Source organism: Camelus ferus, chromosome 3 (assembly GCF_009834535.1).
Source record: "Camelus ferus isolate YT-003-E chromosome 3, BCGSAC_Cfer_1.0, whole genome shotgun sequence".
NCBI lineage: Eukaryota > Metazoa > Chordata > Mammalia > Artiodactyla > Camelidae > Camelus > Camelus ferus.
The window spans coordinates 7,845,004-7,864,015 of NC_045698.1; the positions used below are offsets into that span (position 1 = coordinate 7,845,004).

A 19,012-nucleotide genomic window follows, 5' to 3' on the forward strand; every position below is an offset into this window, starting at 1 on the left:
TAAAAATGATCTGAACAGACATTTTTCCAAAGAAGACACCCAAATGGCCAATGAGTGCAAGAAAAGATGCTCAACTTCACTAATCATTGGGAAAATGCAAATTAAAACCATAATGAGACATTCCCTCCCATCTGTTAGAATGGCTAGTAACAGAAAGACAAGTGTTGGGGAGGATGTGGAGGAAAAGGGGTCCTTGTGCACTGCCGGTGGGGATGTAAACTGGTACAGCCACATGGAAAACAGTATGGAGGTTCCTTAAAAATTAAAAAGATAATTATCATACGATCCAGCAATTCCACTTCTGGCTATTTAAGGGGAAGAAAATCACTGTCTCAGAAAGATACCTGCACCTCCATGGTCACTGCAGCATTATTTATGACAGCCAGTACACAGGAGCAACCTAAGTGTTGGTGGTTGAATGGATCAAGAAAATGTGATACACACAATAGAATATTATTCAGCCATAAAAAGAAGCAAATTCTGTCATACGGATGGACTTTGAGGGCATTACAAAAAGTAAAATCAGTCAGAGAAAGACAATTACTGTATGATCTCACTTACATGTGAAATCTAAAAAAAAAAAAAAACAAAAAAAAAAACAAAACAAACCCAACAAACCAAACACACACACACACACACACACAACACCCAAACTCAGATACAGAGAACAGATTGGTGGTTGCCAGAGGTGGGGGCATCAGGGAAATGGATGAAGGTGGTCACAAGGTACACACTTGTAGTTATAAGATGAGTAAGTCCTGGAGATATAAAAAAACATGAGAGGGATTAAATAGTTCTCTAAAAAGGAAAAATATGTGGCAGAGCCCTGCATCAGTAGTTCCATTAATAATCTGCAATCACTGATTTATCAATAAACTTACAGACCCCTCCTCCAGCCTGCGTGGTCAAACCTGTAAAGGCGATTACCAAGCACGAGGGGAGATCAGACCCAGGAAATGCCAGGAGCAGCAGGAAAACAGAATAAATTGACTTCAGAACTTCAAGGAGAAGAGAATAGACCATCCTCATGTCCTGTTGCCCCTCTAAGTAATGACCCTGGCTTGATTCAGCCCAGTTATGGGGCTAATCTTGTATTACTGCTCTTTTTTTATTGAGATATAGTTGATGTACAATATTATATAAGCTACAGGTGCACAACACAGTGAGTCACAATTTTTAAAGGTCATACTCCATTCATAGTTATTATAAAATATTGGCTGTCGTCCCTGTGTTGTGCAATATATCCTTGTAGCTTATTTATTTTATCGGGCAGTAGAGAGACGGGCCTGAGCTGACCTGACCCACCGCTTATTATAATGTAACTAGCCCCGTGGTTTAGACCACAGTGCGATTTTCTATACGCACCGTGGGCAAGGACATGCACAAGAAGGAAAAAGTTATATAACCTACACGCGCCACTCAGATGATGTCAGCTATCAAGTTAGCTTCAGGCAGCCCCTAGGCAACCACACAAAAGAAACGGGGACTGGGAGGGGGTGGGGGTCGCTGTTTTCCTCTCTTGGATCAGCCCGCCTTCAGTTCCTGAAGCTGTACTTTTGCTTTGCTAATAAAATCCTAATTACACAACTCTTTCGTCTCCTGTCTGAATTCTTCTTTTTTGGGCAAGATAAGAACCGAGGCCTTTTTTCCCTTTCTGCGGTAACACAATGATCTAAAATCAAACTTCTCTTATCAAAGCAAACCAGAAGTGCAGTATTCTTCCTAAAAGTTCTGCAGAATACTTAGAGAGGCAGGTAATGAATTCATCAAGTCAAGAGTCGAGTCTGGATCCATTTCAAATCCACTCGCTGGACTAGCAGATTTGTTTGTCTAGTTAGACTAACTGGCATTCTAGGTAGTTGCTGCTTGTTTACTCCGCATCCAGTTGAACTGGAGCACTCAGCTGCCTTCCAGAGCCCCTGGGAGCAGGTGGCTTGCAGACGAAGCAGTGGGGGCCACACCGTGGGTGTTACTGTCATTAGTACTGTCTCCTGTCGGCAGTTTTCCTCCACTTCCCCAACACTGCTCTCCAAGCATCACTCTCATTTCAAACCCCCATATCCTCCGCTCCATCCCAGCCTACAGTCAGCCAGCTCAGTTGGGGTGATCACGGTGAGACAGGAGGGAAGTGGGCAGGGCACAGCCATTCAAGGAATGACAGCAATTAACACCAAAATGGCAGAAGATTCAACCCTCACTAGGCCTTGAGGATTAAGACGGCAGGAGATTTGACTTCTAGTAGACCTTGAGCTTCATTATACGCCCATTATAATATATTAACATGGTGAATAACATGCCCACAGGCGCCATGACAGCTCCAAGGCTAACCACAAAAGGTCAAAGAGTGGGCGGTGGACCGATTCCTGGGAATCCCAGCCCCTGCCCCAGGGTAGCTGCAATAATCCTCCCACTTGTAAGCATGGAGTTACCGAGCCCATTAAAAACTGGCAACACCACGCCTCGTGGCCACCTTTCTCGTTCCCTCCTCTTCGAAGACAGCCACAGTCTGTTTATGGAGTGTGTACCTACTTTTACTTCAACCTGAGCACCCAACCCCCACACCTCATGGCCTTTCTCTTGCCTTTTGAAGCAGCCCACACTCTATGCAGTATGTATCTCTAAATAAATCTGCCTTTACTCAACTGTGGCTCGCTCTTGAATTCGCTCCTGCGTGAAGCCAAGGACCCACACTTGGCGGGGCACATCCCAGGGTCTCAACCGAGATCTGGGACACGCCATCCTCATGCCCCACAACCATTTTTCCTGCGTCACTGGGAGCCAGCTGGGAAATCGAAAAGCAGCGTGGCTGGACGTGCTGTCTTCAGTCAACGTGGGAAGAAGACAAAACCTGACCCAGTCCGTCCTTTCCCATCTGCACCTAATCACCGTGGATGCAATCATGTTTACGCGTCTGAGGTCACTGACCCGTTTACGATGGGCTTTGTTGCAAGTTGTACTTAATTACTGAATACTCAGCATTCATTGTTTGCTGCTCATAGATCGTTACTATCCAACTGAGCAGCACAGGCACATGCTTACCGTTTAAAATGTTGATCCAGGGAGGCCCTGTACTTTGCAATTCAAATGTGCTTAGCTAGTTCTAGTCCTTTGCCTAATGGGAAGTAGGTAGCTGAACAGCTCCTCTATTCCCCCCTGTAATGATGCTTCAGAAACAATACCCTCTTCTTCACTCAACAAATACCTCTGTCAATATTCATCACCTACCCTGCCTCTTTTTATTCACTACCTCTTCTCCCCCAGTCTGGACCAATAGTGAGAACTGGTGAGAACGGGGTACAATTCCAGTACTGCTCCTCTGGGTGAGTGTCACAGCTAAGTGACACTAAGTATCACTAAGCTAAGGTGATGCTTAACGCTAGGATATACAGTACCAGGGCAAGTGAGGAATGTTCAATGAGGCCAACAAAATTACTCCTTGGGTATTCTCACTGTCTGACAGTGCTTAGGTCAGTAGATTAGCATCCTGCCAAAAAAAAGGTCATACGTTCGATCCTCAAGGCAATCTCGCTGTAGCCGGTGAAGCCTCCACACCAAACGTCCAGGACTCCAGATTCAGAAGCACCTTAAAGCACACCCCGCCTAGCATCACCTCTGCACACCAAAAACACACTTTTGAAACCATTCAGGCCTAGGTACACGGTAGCAGCGAGAACAGTGTATCTGGGAAGTGATAAGTGGCTTTAGTTCAAGAGCAGCAGCTCTCAGAAAGGTAAGGCTAGTACCGCCCGGTGCTGTTGAAGGATGGCTGTGAGGCAGGGTTATGTCTCGAAGTATTAACTTGTATATTTTGTTTATTTTTCTTCTGCTTCGCTTGCTCATTGGTACCCTGAGGGGATTTTTTTTCCTTCCTTAACCCACACCCAGGCAGAGACACAATCTCAGAGGATCCACGGGCCTGAGTAGTAGAGGGAACATCTGGATGCTGCTTGAAGAATCAGTTTCAGGTTCCAAAGATCAGCTGAGTCTGGAGCCGTGGGAAGGTGTACCGGGGGAAGAGCAGAGCCTCCAGGGCTCCCATCTAAGCCTGCTGGACACTGGCAGGCTTCCCAGGTGCGGGGGAACTCAGACACCCTGAGTGGGGAAGGACGTGTCAACGGGAAACGCTGCCTCCATCAGAACAATTCAGACGGTCTCAGTAGCCTTCCCAGCACTGAACTCTACTGTCAGTCTTAGATTTGCATTTGATGCTTTCAACAAGCTTTTTATGAGACAGGAGGGAAGGCAGCAGGGCACAACCACTGAAGGAATGACACAGCCATCGAGGACAGGACAAACTGGTTAGAACCAAGAGGGCAGAAGATTCAACTTCCAGTAGACCTAGAGCCTCAGGGCACACCCACAGGTGCCATGACAGTTCCTAGCTGACCATAAAAGGTCAAAAAGTAGGTGGGGCCCAATTCCTGGAAATCCCCACCCCTTCCCCAAAGTAGCTGGAATAATCCTCTTACTGGTCAGCATATGAAATTACTAGGCCCACAGAAGCTAACAACCCTGCGTCTCATGGTCGCGCTCTCTCCTGCCTCCCGAGGCAGCCCGCACGCACTCTGTCTATGGGGTGTGTGTCTCCCGGAATAAACTTACTTTCACTTTACTGTGCCTCACTCTTGAATTCCTTTCTGCACGAGGCAAGAATTTATTTTCTGGCAACATTTACACTCATCCTCTTGATTAAATTAGTCTTTAAACATAAAGAGCTTTATTAAGCAGAAGGGTAAAGTCAGAACCCTTTGCCAGACTGAAGAGACTCAAGACAGCTTCATGAAAGTGTGTGTTATGAAAGATGATTCTGAAACAGGCAGCTAATGCCCACTTGATATTCGTACTATGTATAAATATATTTGCAAGAATTCCTGCTTTGTTTTGACTGTAGATACCAATGCCATTAATGGCAGTGTTAATGGAAATCAGCTATTTCAAAGCCATTACCCATCACATACAATAATGTAAGGAGGAAGTCTGAATCAGAGTGCTGGAGAAAATTTCTGTGTCTGTCGCAATCAAAGAAATGGAATATTTCAGAGAAAAATACTCACAGAAAATAATGACTTCACATTTAGACTGTAGTCATAAAAAATTTCAAAATTGGCAGAAGTTTTCCAGGAGACTAGGAGGCTGTTTTTGTTTATGATGGGCCATACAGAGCTCTAAGGCAGCAGTTCTCAACCTTGGCTAGATATTACAGCCCCCCAGGGAGCTTAAAAATAAGTGCTAATAATTGAGCATCTCAGGGGATGGGTTTGGGCGATTCCAATATACAACTGAATCAAGAATCGTGTTCTAAAAAAATGTTTCTCATCTGCTTTGGTTTACATATGAAAAATAAGGTGTGGAGCTCTATTTTTAGGGGCGTAGTGGAGGTGGTGTTCAAGGTGAGGAAGGAGGTTGAGGGTAGGTCCGTATATCTCATTTGTCCAACATGCTATGCTATAAGTTATTGCTGCAAACCAAAAATGACAATGAGAATCTGGTTGCTGAAACCACAATATTATGACTTCAACCTATTGTGCATTCGAATAAAAGCTAGTAAGTATGCCAGATGCCAGAACAGCCCCGTTCTGGGGGTTCCAATGGCAAATGATGAAGACACTTCCCTTGCTCCTCTGGAGCTCAGAACACCTAGCAGAATGGTGCAACACCTCCCCGGGGCTGTCATCACATTCACACGCTGCCAGGCATTCTCAGGACTCTCAAAAGAAGCACAAAAAGAGAAAACAGAGAAAGATACTTTTCTTGTTCCTAAAGAGCTGTCAGCTCGGCCGAGGAGATGACGCTATTACATCTGAAGCATCATGCACTCACATGGGTCTTGCATACAGTATTTCTTATGTGCTAAATTTGGGGGGATACGTTGATAAATATGAAAGCGTTCGAACAGAGCACAAAGTTAAAGAGCTTTGTAAAAGGGTGGAACCTGAATTTGTCTTGGAGGATGGGTAAGGAGTGGGTAGGAAAGGAGGTGAGAGAGCAGCTGTGGGTGGTGCGGGACAGAACGGCTGCAGTGGGGGGAGAAGGTAAGGGCAGGGACACTTGGGAAGAGAGCCCAACAGGAAGGACGGCTGTGAACTCAGAAACAGTGAGTATTGGTAAGTATTGAGGCTGGACAGAAACAGCGAAAGTAAAATGATTTAAGGTCTGGAAAATGTACGTTGTGCAGGGATCTTAACATCTCCTTTGACTCAGAAACTGATCACTGGGCTGTGATGCACAGAGAAATCTCTGGAATCTGTAGGTGCTCAGCTTCCAAGCCCAACTGTAGGTTGAATACTGATCATGCTTGAATTTGAATTCAGGGGTACAAACTGAATTTAAGTGAAGCCCAGACAGCTAAAATATGTCCTAGATGGACTCAGCCCTCCACCTTAGCCACCCAATAGAAGAAATGGGGTGTCTTTTTTTGGAGGTATGTCTTATCTACTTCAGTCAATTCTAATATTTTAACACACAATGTCTAGCATAAATAACAAATCACAAGACACGCAAAGAAGTAGGAAAATGTGGCCAAAAATTAGGAGAAACGATAGTCAATGCAGGCAGATTTCACAAGTTATCCAGACATTAGAATAAGCAGACAAGGATTTTATCTGTGAATATGTATGTTAAATATCTAGTGGAGAAATGGACAACATGCATGACAAAAAATGAACAAATTCAGCAGAGAAAGGGACACTATAAGAAGAACCAAATGGAACTGTAGAACTGGAAAATACAATGTCAGAAATACAGGCTTTATATGATGGGCTTTACAGAAGACTGACCCAGGGCAGAGCCTTGAGGTGGAGTGGAAGAGAAAGAGCAAAGGGAAAGAAAGAGAAGAAAGAAAACTAGGGAAGTTTTATCTTAGAAACCAAGACACATGACTATTTCAGATGCTTCTGGACAGTTCCAGTAAGATTAGAAGAGACACCTGCCCCTACTAGGAAGCATGGAGACTCTGGAAGGGGCCTTAATACAAACTGTTTTATTGAAGAAAAAAATCAGGCAGTAGAGTTCATTTTGTGTCATTCACATTATGAAAAACACTGCATACTCCTCAACTGGAGGACTTCACGAAGACCAGGGTGGCAGATTTTGGGGTGGAAGCTCAGGAAGGGTGAGAAGGACAAAGCAACCAGGTAGGAAGCCATGAGCAGGACCTGGACCCACCACGCTTCAGGCTGAAACTGAAAAGTGAAACACACATGAAGAGTAAGGAAGTTAAGAAACTCCCTGAAGAAGTATCAGCAAGACTTCGTGATGGATTGGCCGTCTAAGGATGAAGAAAAGAAAGAAAGAAAGAAAAAAAAAAACAAAGTGTCTGTCCATTTCTATCACTGGAAAAATGGGGGCAAGTGAAAACTCAGGGTTTGGGTTAATATTTGAGGAGTGAAAGAGAGGGTAACTTGAAAGTTCAACCTTTTGAGTTTCAGATAAAATGACAGAGTGCAGATGACCCTTACTGGGCTGTGCAGGTGGGAGGCCTGTCTTGGGCAGAAGTTCTAAATTGTTTCATGGCATATATAGGAAATCCTAGTACCTGTAATGTGTCCTGGGGGCTACAGATCCAGGTGCTTGCTCCCCAAGCCTTCCCGAGGGCTGAGGGCATCAGAGTTTCAGCACACGTGTGACCCATTTGTGGTACACTGTGTGGGGAACACTGGTCTAAGGAAGTGAACTGAGGCCTGTTCTCTGCGGTGTCCCCTGTGGACCTGGGACACGGTGGCACTCCATAACTATTTACTTGTGAGAGAAGCCTGTGGGTCGTCTCTCACACCCTCTATTCTAACATTTTAAGAGAAATAAGGTCACTAAATAGACATTTCTCCAAAGAAGCTATACAGATGGCCAAACACATGAAAAGATGTTCCACATCACTAATTATTAGAGAAATGCAAAGCAAAACTACAATGAGGTGTCCCCTCACACTGGTCAGAATGGCCACCATCACAAAGTCTATAAATAATTAATGCTGGAGAGGATATGGAGAAAAGGGGACCCTTCTACACTGTTGGTGGGAATGTAATTTGGTGCAGCCACCATGGAGAACAGTATGGAGGTTCCTTAAAAAACTAAAAAAAGACTTATGATCCAGCAATCCCACTCCTGGGCATATATCCAGAAAAGATGAAAACTCTAATTTGAAAAGACACATGCACCCCAATGTTCACAGCAGCACTACTTAAAATAGCCAAGACACGGAACATATGTACACACACCACTACTCAGCCATAAGAAAGAATGAAATAATGTCATTTGCAGCAACATGGATGCACCTACAGATTATCAAACTAAGTGAAGTCAATCAGAGAAAGACAACGATTATATGATATCACTTGTGTGTGGAATCTAAAAAATGATACCAATAGACTTATTTACAAAACAGAAACAGACTCACAAGACATAGAAAACAAACTTACATTTAGCAAAGGGGAAGATGGGGGAGGGATAAATTAGGAATATGGGATTATCAGACACACACGACTATATATAAAGTAGATTAAAAAAACAGGTCCTACTGTATAGCACAGAGGACTATATTCATTATCTTGTAATAACCTATAATGGAAAAGAATCTGAAAAAATATATATAACGGAATCACTTTGCTATACACCTGAAACGAACACAATATTGTAAACCAGTTATACTTCAATGAAAAAAGTAGATTAGCAAGCCCCCCACCCCCACAAAAAAAGTAATGAAGTCACTTGAAATAGATCTGCCTCTCACACAGACACTGGGCATTATTAGTCTGTGGAGTTAATAGTCACTTCAAAAGTTTAACACTATTTTCCATTTCATAGCTGTGACTTTCCTTTCTGATGAGTAAATTAAACGATTCAGGTCTGCAAGTGAGGACCATGGGAATTTCTTATCGTTTGATCTGTCTTGCACACTGAATACCCTCTACTATTGATGCTGGAATATGAGTGACTTAATTAAAAGCAACACGTTGCACATTACCATATGCCCGCACCAGCCTGGTCTGTAGGAGCTCTAGTCCAGTGGTCTACATTAAACAAGCAGGATGAGGCACCTTAAGAAACAAGTCACTCGTCTTTTTATCATTCTACTCCAAGGCCATTATTTGACCTGACATCATTCAAAGATATAATACACAAAACTGAATAGGGAAATTTCATTTTAAATTTGGAAAAAACAGGTTTTTCTCACAGGCAGTACATTTTCAAGAATTTTCTTCATTATTAAGAGAAGAAATCTCTGAATTTCAGCTAAGCGTCTCCAAAGAACTTGTAGGACATTTTGATGAGAGGCTGCTGGGAACTGCTTGGTTCTTTGCCTCACCTCTCCTCTTTGATCCCAGTCTGGAAGGATGGACAGATGAGCTTTTTTCTTCTCAGAGCATCTCAAGAAGCAGCTTGCTGCTTCTCAAGGGATCTTACTTGTGTCATCTCACAGACTGGCACCCAAGCTCCTGGCTGCAGGCAAGGCGCCTGCTAGTGGGGCTGTACCTCCAGGTCCCCAGCTCTTCTGGGGCTTGCTGTGAACCCCCAGTTCTTCCCTGCTCTGCATTCCCTCAAAATCCAGCATAATAAATGCAATCAAGCAATTCTCCAATGAAGACATATGAGTGACCAATAGGCATATGAAAAAATGCTCAGTATCACTAACTATCAGAGAAATGCAAGTCAAAACTACAATGAGGTATCACCTCACACCAGTCAGAATGGCCGTCATTCTAAACTGCACAAATGACAAATGCTGGAGAGGCTGTGGAGAAAAGGGAACCCTCCTAACTGTTGGTGGGAATGTAGTTTGGTGCAGCCATTGTGGAAAACAGTACGGGGATTCCTCAAAAGACTAGAAATAGACCTCCCCTATGACCCAGCAATCCCACTCCTGGGCATATGTCCAGAGGGAACTCTAATTCAAAAAGACACCTGCACCCCAATGTTTATAGCAGCACTATTTACCACAGCCAAGACATGGAAACAACCTAAATATCCATGGACAGATGACTGGATAAAGAAGTTGTGGTATATTTATACAATGGAATACTACTCAGCCATAAAAAAGAATAAAATAATGCCATTTGCAGCAACATGGATGGCCCTGGAGAACATCATTCTAAGTGAAGTTAAGCCAGAAGGAGAAAGAAAAACACCGTAGGAGATCACTCATATGTAGAATCTAAAAAATAAAAGGACAAATGAACTTATATATAAAACAGAAACAGACTCACAGACATAGAATACAGACTTGTGGCTGCCAGGGATAGGGGGGTGGGAAAGGAGAAACAGACAGTTTGAGATTTGCAGATACTGACAGGTATATATAAAATAGATACACAAGTTCATACTGTATAGCACAGGGAAATATATTCAATATCTTGTAGTAGCTTATGGTGAAAAAGAATATGAAAATGAATGTATGTTTGTTCATGTATGACTGAAGCATTGTGCTGTACATCAGAAATTCACACAACATTGTAAACTGACTACCCCTCAATAAAAAAAGAAAATAAATAAATAAATGCAATCAAACAAGAGGCAGAGTGGCTAAAAGAGTATTCATTTTTAAACTTTTAAGCTATTTTCTAATCCATTATTTGTACTTTTAGAAAGCAAAGATAACAATTTATTCCCACATGATTAAAACTACCCCCCACCCCACCTTTGGCAAGCGGAGAACATTACAGTTAACATGTAAAAGGAATACAATTTAAAAAGCATTATCCTGCTAAAATCCTCTTCTCTATTTTTTTTTGATACTCCAAGTCTTTCTTTTTTTAATTCTGATTTTTTATTGAAGTGTAGTTGACCTACAGTGTTAGTTTCAGGTATACAGCAAAGCAATTCAGTTATACATATACATACGTGTGTGTGTGTGTACATACATATTATTTTCAGTTCCTTTTCCATTACCTCTTTTCTATTTTAGATTCTCAAGATCTGGGGTATCTGAGAGAGCCCTTTCATTTCTTATGTCTTCTCTTCTCTAAAGCTCTTCTTATGAAACTGTTGGAGCAGGCATCAAAGACATACCTGAATAGACCAAGTAAAGTTAGGTGTTTTCTCTTCCTCTCTTTTCTCTGAGGTCTTTAAGCAGAGGTCCTCAAATCCGAGTCAACTGGAAATTTCCTAGTCAGTTTTGCCTTTTCCGCACATGGAGGATTTCCAAGGGGCAAATCGTTAAGTCTCGTTTAAGAAAATAATTATCGGCTCTTCAACTTATTTACAACTTCCCCTTCCAAGGAATTCTTATCTGCCAGACCCAGCTGCCAACATTCCTCCACAGGTGTCTGAAGTTAATTAACGAAGAACCCACGTCTCCGCTGGGAAGGGAGGCTCTCGGGTCTGGGAGACGAGGGCTCTAAAGCAGGGACCTAATCCGAAGACACCGAGTTCTGGCCAAAGCACCCAGCTTTCCGGCTGCCTAGAATTCGGCTTGTGAAATCAAGTTATTAAAGCAAGCCAGCAAAGACTGCGCCAATAAATCACCTTGTCTGGGAAACCAGGCTTCTTTTAAAAATACTAATTGAAATTGCATGTGTTTTAATTAAAACAACAGCTGCCAAGGTCTTGAAGAAACATATTTTGAAACGCCAAGAAGGTATGTCTCTAAAGTGTTCTCAAACTTACTTTAAAAAGTGAGCCTTACACATTCCCAGAAATAAAAATACCAAGGTGGCCTCCCCAGGTTGCACTGAGGTTTCCAGGACCTCCAGTCTGGGCACAGCTGGGATTCCCCAGGGTCAAGAACATAGATACAGAAGATGCCCACGGTGCTGTGTGATGAGTGGCTTATGAGATGTCTGCCCTTCAGAATGGGGTACCCACATCCCAGGGGATTTTGCCACATGTAAGCCACCGGCAAGAGATGAGAAAATAACACAGCCTGATGGAGGCATCATATGTTTTTAGAACCCTCTGGTCTCCAGTTTTGCTAGGAGACACCGAGTGCAAAGTGATTCCGAAGACAGAGGGGATGATGGCCAGGATGCACTTCATTCCTACACCAAAGAATTTAGGCAAACTTTGAGGATTGCTCTCCTGCTGAACATTTGGAATACGGCTTCCTGGAAATGGAGACACAGGCTTAGGTATCTGTATGTTCCCCCAGAGAACACAGTCTCACAGAGAGTTGGGTAGAACGTATCCCAAAGTTTGTATGATTGGTGTTGCCAAATCTAGAAGTCCATGGATACACAGCTCAGAAATTCAGCTGTGAGGTCACTAAATAAAAGAGAACAGTCAGGAGAGTAGCCTTTCCCCCTCCAGTTCTCCAAAGGAAAACACATTTCTCACCAAGTAAAGTTCTGGCACAGGGTTGGGGGGGGGGGGAAGGGGTGCCTGTCATTCCAACAACATCACCTTTTTCTTTATTCTGCCCTTATTTTCACTTAAAGACAGAACATTTTTATGTCATTCTTTAAATACAACTGGCAACCACTGTCTATAAAGAGTCATTTAAAGACGAAAGGCCAGATAAAGTCTTTCATCTGAATATTTAAAACAGATCGTGGCAAGAGAAAAAGCTAGGAAGGGAATGCCCTCCCTGTCCACCCCTTCTCCCAAGAATGAATGAAAGTGATGATCTGAAAACTGTGAGAGGGGAGAGAAATAGCATCGGATTTCCTGCTTAAATAATAATTAACTCCTGGGCAAAAAAAAACTACCCTTCTTTTGTTCGTGACTTCATGAGTGTGGGAAGGTACGAGACGTGCACTGCCAGGTGCACCTGGAGATCTGGGGCTCCCTCCTCTTCCGTCTCTCCTGGGGGACAGCTGTGCTTGGGAGCCAGCAGACTTCCCTGGGACACAGCACTTTCGGGTGCCAGAAAGAGTCGGGTTCTGTCTGGTGCTCCTTTTGAGGCTGGAGCGGGTTGAGAGGGTGTTGCTTGGGTAGAAAAGAAGCTCAGCTGTAAAGAAGGCCAGCCCGATGCCAAGAATGGGTCATATCCTACGAATGTACAAGGCACCAGTCAACGATCCTTGCAGATCATTCCAAATACGGTGACCCCACCTCCAGAAGATCACAGAGCGCCGGAAGAGGGTCACGCGTGGTAGAGAGGATGTGGCTAAAGGACTGAGATGAGCAGGGGAAGGGCCAGGTTCATGGAGCAGTGGAAGGTCCTTCATTTCAGTTTAGGTTGGGGAGTAGGGCAGCTGGGAGGGTGCTTCCAGCATCCCAGGCCTGGCTCTCCTGCCAGAAAGTGTGGTGAGCAGCCGCCACCCGGGAAAGCGAAGGGAGGGTGCTCTGTGAGCTCTGCCAAAAACCTCCTGCAGGAGTACAGTGGCTCTGCCCACCCTTGGCAAATATCGGGGCACATACAGAACACATAACCATTTCCGACCCAATCCCAAACCTCTTCCAAAGTAGCAGCAGAATGAGATTAACTGGAGTCCTGGATTTCTGGCAGCATCTAAGCTATCTTTTCTTCCTGTCTTCCCTGGATGCTATGGAAAGAGGCTGAAACAGACACCCCCTCTACTCCCTTCTCCCTGTGCAGGACTCCCCAGACCTCTCCTAGATCTGTTCTCCAGCATAAATAACCCGTGTTACTCACCCATCAGAGAACAGTTCAGCACATATGTACTGCTAGGCACTGCAGGACATAAAAGCAAACAGGGTACCTGATTCCTGCCTGTTATCTCACTGAGGGAAGATGCAATACATGCACACATAAAAGTGAAAGACAACGCAAGAATAACATCACACAATGGGAATCTAAGATGCATGAAAAGATTTCTTATCAAGTAGATACTACCCTCCTCCTGAGTTCAAGGAGCAGCCTTCATCAGGAGGACCACTCTGAGCTGGGCTCTGAATGATGGGTGGGAGGTCAGTGGGTGCAGAGATGGAAGAGCCTGCCAGAGAGGGAGACAGCCTGGGCAAAGGTTTGTGAGTGGGGACCTTGGTGCAAAACCCGGTCTGGCTGAAGAATTCATCAAGAAGAGTGGCGAGAGATAAGAGACAGTTTGGTGACACCACCCAGGGTCCCTCCTGCCCAGTGTGTCTATGTGCTTTAAGTTGTTTATTTTCTTAGACTTTTGTTTGTTTGTTGGCAGAGAGGATGGGAATTTGGCAAAATAAATACCTGCCATCTTCATCAGGAGCTGTCAAGGGCTGAAATGGATGGCATTTTGGTAAACTTATTAGAGCAATACAATATTGTTTGTTCTTTTCTCTGAAGCTAATTACTACCATTAAAAAAAAAAAAAGAAAACCTTTCTGAATGATGAAATAACACTTTACTCAGAAGGATAATTAACATTTTGGGAAGGTTGCAAAGAAATGTATGGATGCGCGTGAATCTGGACCACTGCACCAGGTCGCCTAGAAGGACACGGAGATCCACCTGCGGGGCACTTACCACCTGAACGCAGAGACAAACACAGAGCAGCCCAGGTGGGAGGACAAAGAGAGGCAGAGTCCGTGGCGTTTCTCTCAGTGCTACTGTCTGATCTTCATTAGAGCAGATGGGGTCAAGTAATTGCTGTTCAACAGCTTACTTGGACTTTTCCTTTACAATGTTGTCCAAGGATGAACAATCCCTTAATCACAGTTGGGGCAGCTGCCCCTCCCACCACCCCTAACTAAAAGAATGATCTAAGAAGAGCTGTAATATAAACTGGACCCCGGACCAGCAAGGGAAACAACTGGATTTCTTCTGAAATTCTGCGTGTCTGCATGCAGCTAGCAAACTGTAGTAGGAAAGTGAACTGGGTTTTTCTCACAATTTTCTTTTTTAAAACAAAGTCCTCCTCTTTAGTGTTTAATTGGCTTACTTACTGTTTTGCTGATTTGGAGTTCATTATAAGATGAGGGCCAGGCTAGAAAAAAATTAATTCAGCTATTCATTCAGCATTGAGTCCCCGGTGGGGATCAGAGGTCGTTCCAGGTACGTGACCTACATCAATAAACACACGAGACGGAACTTCCTGCCCTTAATGGGTTGGCATTCCAGTGCGTGGAGATGGACCAGAAACGAGATAAATAAGTGATACGTTATGTATCAGAGGGTGATTAGTGCTATGGAGAACAATGAAGCAGGAAAGGAGGTAGAATTTTAAGAATGTCACCAGAAAAGGTTGAACTGAGAAAGTAACACTTGAGTAAAGACCGGAAGGTAGGGGAGAACTGACCATCTGGGCATCTGGAGGAAGAGGATTCCAGGCAGAGGGAGTGGCACATTCAAAGGCCCTGGGGCAGGATTGCGGCTCACGTCATAAAGGAACCGCAGTGAACCAGTGGCCACAGAAAACTTAATGCTGGTGAGAAAGGAGGTAAGGTTGGAGAGGGAATGGAGAGCTGGATCGTATAGCACCGTGTCTGCTATGCAAAGACTTAATTTTACACTGAGGAGTGAGAAGAGATGTGCTGTGACTAAGGTTTCAACAGGACAACTCTGGCTGCTGCATTGAGAGGAGACGACACGGGGTGAGGTTAGAAGCAGGGAGTCTAGGAAAGGGCTATGGTCATAACCCACGTGAGAGATGATGGGGTTTTGGGGGACAAGGCAACGAAGATGAGAAGTGTCAGGTTCTGGGAAAATGTAGAAGGAAGACCAGATTCGTTGACGGTTTGGATAGGAGGGTGAAGAACTGCGGGAACGACGAGGTGCTTACCCCGGACCACCGCAAACACAAGTCGCCGTGGGGAAGACTGCGGAAGGACAGGGTTTGGAGGAGAAGATAAGGAACTCAGGTCCGGAGATGCCTGCTGGACGTCCAGTGGGGATGCTGGACAGACGGTCAGATGCAGAGATGTGGGAATCACAAGAGATATCTACAGAAGAGTTTCCAGAATACAGACGATCATTAACACCAGGAAACCATATGAGGTCACCAAAGCTTTGACTGAGAGTTAACCAAAGAGAAAAGTCCAAGTTTAATTTTTTTTTTTCTTAATTCAAAGTCATTGCAGCCTTCTTTTCAATATACAAAGTTCTGGAGAGCATCTTCCTATAAACATCACTACTTTGATACAATATTTAAAGCAAAAGAGTGAGCAAAGGTCACATTTCCTTCCTCCTGGATAGAATAGGCGAGTGTGGTTTTGTTCAATTCTGCTTTTCTCATTCAAGAAAAAAGTTATTGATTCTGTAAAGCCCATGACGTGGATATTTTCACTCCTATTTTTAAACGGCTGGCTCCGTTTCCTGCCTGGTGACATCTGACAGTAAAGGCTTCATCTGGCATGGGCTCCAAATGCTCCTGTCCTGGAGGGAGCACAAGATAACAGGCTTCCCAGAAAGAAGAGATGCCTGGAAGCCAGAAAAGCAATCAATAGTTCCCTATTTTGTTATATTTTAATCCACCAAGAGAAATAAAACACACACACGCACAACACCTAGCAGCTTGTGCCCAGGCAGCAGCCTGATTAGCTATTGATTTTTCCTCCATTTATCGTGAAGCCATAGGATTTTATGGGAAGCCCCAGCGCCCTGCTGTCTGAGTCAACTCTGCAAGGAAAAGGAAAGCGGACAGGGAGAGGGCTAATGGCCTAGTTTAAATATACAAAAATCCACTAACAACATTTAAATTAAATTCAAACTAAGTATAAATGTAAAACTGTGAGTTTATTTCATGCCTCCTGACGTACTGCGAGGATCATTAAATGCACACAAATAACTGCATTTATTAGACACAGGTTTGAAATCTGGTCCCTGTGAATAAATAAATGGCTTGGAGACCTGCAAATGCTTTGGTTTTTACAGAAGGACAGGATGGGCGCTGTGAGATGGCAGGAGGAAGAGCGGCTGCGCCCCAGACCTCACGGCTTCGTAGCCACGCTCAGGAATTGACCGCTATCGACACGTGAAATCTGGCCCCACGCCTGAGATTCCGACTGCCCCAGGAACGGAACCTGCCTCTTTGCCCACTCGTCCCTGCCTTCTGCAGACCCCCCAGAGGCTGCAGAGCCTGAACCACTGAAGCGGGGTCCAGCTCCTGCTGCCTGACCTCACTGACGTCCGTTACCTGCAGTCAAGCTTGCCAGCCTCCGTGCGCACTGACCAGCCACCCTACTGGAAGCGTCTCTTCCGTCCCAGTAGGACACTGGTCTGTGGCGAGGCCTGTGCCTCTCCCGGGGCAGGGCAGGTCCCTGTGGTTCATCAGTTCTCCAGGCATCAATCAACCTTGGCTTGGGTGGGCATCTTCCCCGCTACAGAGGAAGGAACCAGAAGGCTTCTCTGACCCGGGCTCCCACCATTCACTCTGCACCGGGCATGTGATGCCACTGGCTTGTTCCCAGGTCCCCTTTGGAGGTGGGGGGTGGGGGTGCTACCTGCAAAAGGTGCTCCTTCCGCTTAGACGTTCTTCCCCCCCAAACAGCCACATGGCCCATTCGCACCTCCTCCAAGTGTTTGCTCAAATGCTACCCTCCCAACAATTCCCATCGCGACCTTCACTTCTGACTTAAAATCGTAACACCTTATGCTAAGTGAAGGAAGCCAGACAAAACGGTTCACACAGTATATGATTCCACTTGTATGAAATGTCCAGAATAGGAAAGTCCATGGAACCAAAAGCAGACTGGTGGCTGCTGGGCGCTGGGGGAGGGGGCAATGTGGGTGACTACAGGGCTTTCCTTAGGGTGACGGAAATGTTCTGGAACTTGACATGGGTGATGGCTGTGCAACATTACAAAAATACTAAATGCCACCAAAACAGTGTATTTAAAAATGGTTAATTTTATGTTATGTGAATTTCACCTCAATGGGAAAAAAATCACAGCCTCCCCAAATACAGGCTGCCTAACCAGCTCATTTCCCCCACAGAACGTTTCCAACACACCAGGGGATCCACGTGTGTATTTTGCTGGTTGTACATCTCCCCTCTCCAGAGTGTAAACTCCACGAGGGCAAGGCTCCCTGTCTGCTCTGCTCACTGGTGTCATCTCTGGGCCCAGAACAGGCCTGGAACGAAGTAGGTCATAGACAAACATCTGTTCCATAAACAGACAATGCACGATCTCTTTAATACTTTATCCATAAAAGATCTTCCCTGTTTCTTGAGTATCAAACCAAAGGGAGATGATTCTTTAAGAAATAGGATTAAGGATCCAGGATTGTCTAATCCAAAGTAAATTTTAAAACAGAGAGGGGAAGGAAAGTGGCACATATCCCGTTCGCAACGTGGAAAACAAACAAGCTGCCTGACGGGGACCTAGAGGATCAGGACAACGGTGCCCAGTGCTGAGCACCGTGCTCGTTTTTAATTTGCAAGGATTAGAAATGTCAACAAACATCGCATTTCCCTCTAAATTCTAACAGATGAGTCAGCGCCTTGGATTCACGCTAGACGAACTAGGAAAACAAGGCTCTCACACGTGCACTGATTCTGCAGGTGCCTCCCTGCTCTGCAGGCGGATTCAACCACAGGAAATACTTTCATTTAAACGTGGAGACGCGGGGAGCAGGGGGAGAACGTACCGATGAGCTCCTTATTCCTGACGTCCAAGGCCATGTTCCGGAGAGCCGTGGCCACGGCACACACCACGCGGTCATTATCTATACGGAGCAGCTCCACAAGGATGGGCAGGCCTTTCTCTTTCCGGACAGCAGCTCGGATATATACTGACCACTGCAAAGAGAGGGAAGGCCAACACCTTAGCAGCTGATGCGGGAACACGCAACTAGCGAACCGCACGGGCGGGCTGTCAGACGTCTGTCCGCGGGAGCCAAGACGCTTGAGTTATCAAGACCTCGTTGTCGGATGGGTTCAGTGGGTTAGACGTGTATTTAAACATTTTAACTTTATTTCTGCCTTCAACACAGGATAAAGGTTTCAGGGTTGATCGGTTAAGCGCATTTCACTTCTCCGATGCCAGCATTCTTGGTCCACGCGTTGGAAAGCCATTTGTGTGATGATTATAGTTGATACTTTAAGATACGGAGGTTTGGGACGGGAAGAACTGGTTACTCACATTAAAAGGAATTTTTTTAAAAAATCCTGGAAAAAGTAGAAAACGATAAAAGGTAGAATCTTGGTGATTTTTTTAAAAAAGAGACTTGTATTTCGGGGGGCGGGGACAGTGATGAGTTGCCAAA

The 19,012-nt window shown here is 44.8% G+C and overlaps 1 protein-coding gene across 3 annotated transcripts in view; it reads right to left on the bottom strand.

The window, feature by feature from the left end:
* Positions 1-19,012, bottom strand: part of CTNND2 (catenin delta 2) — an 886,845-nt gene that overhangs the window by 87,035 nt on the left and 780,798 nt on the right. For all 3 annotated transcript variants that reach the window (XM_032470087.1, XM_032470083.1, XM_032470094.1), the window contains exon 16: positions 18,395-18,545. In XM_032470087.1, the coding sequence (XP_032325978.1) occupies positions 18,395-18,545 (151 nt within the window). The remainder of the gene's footprint in view (positions 1-18,394; positions 18,546-19,012) is intronic.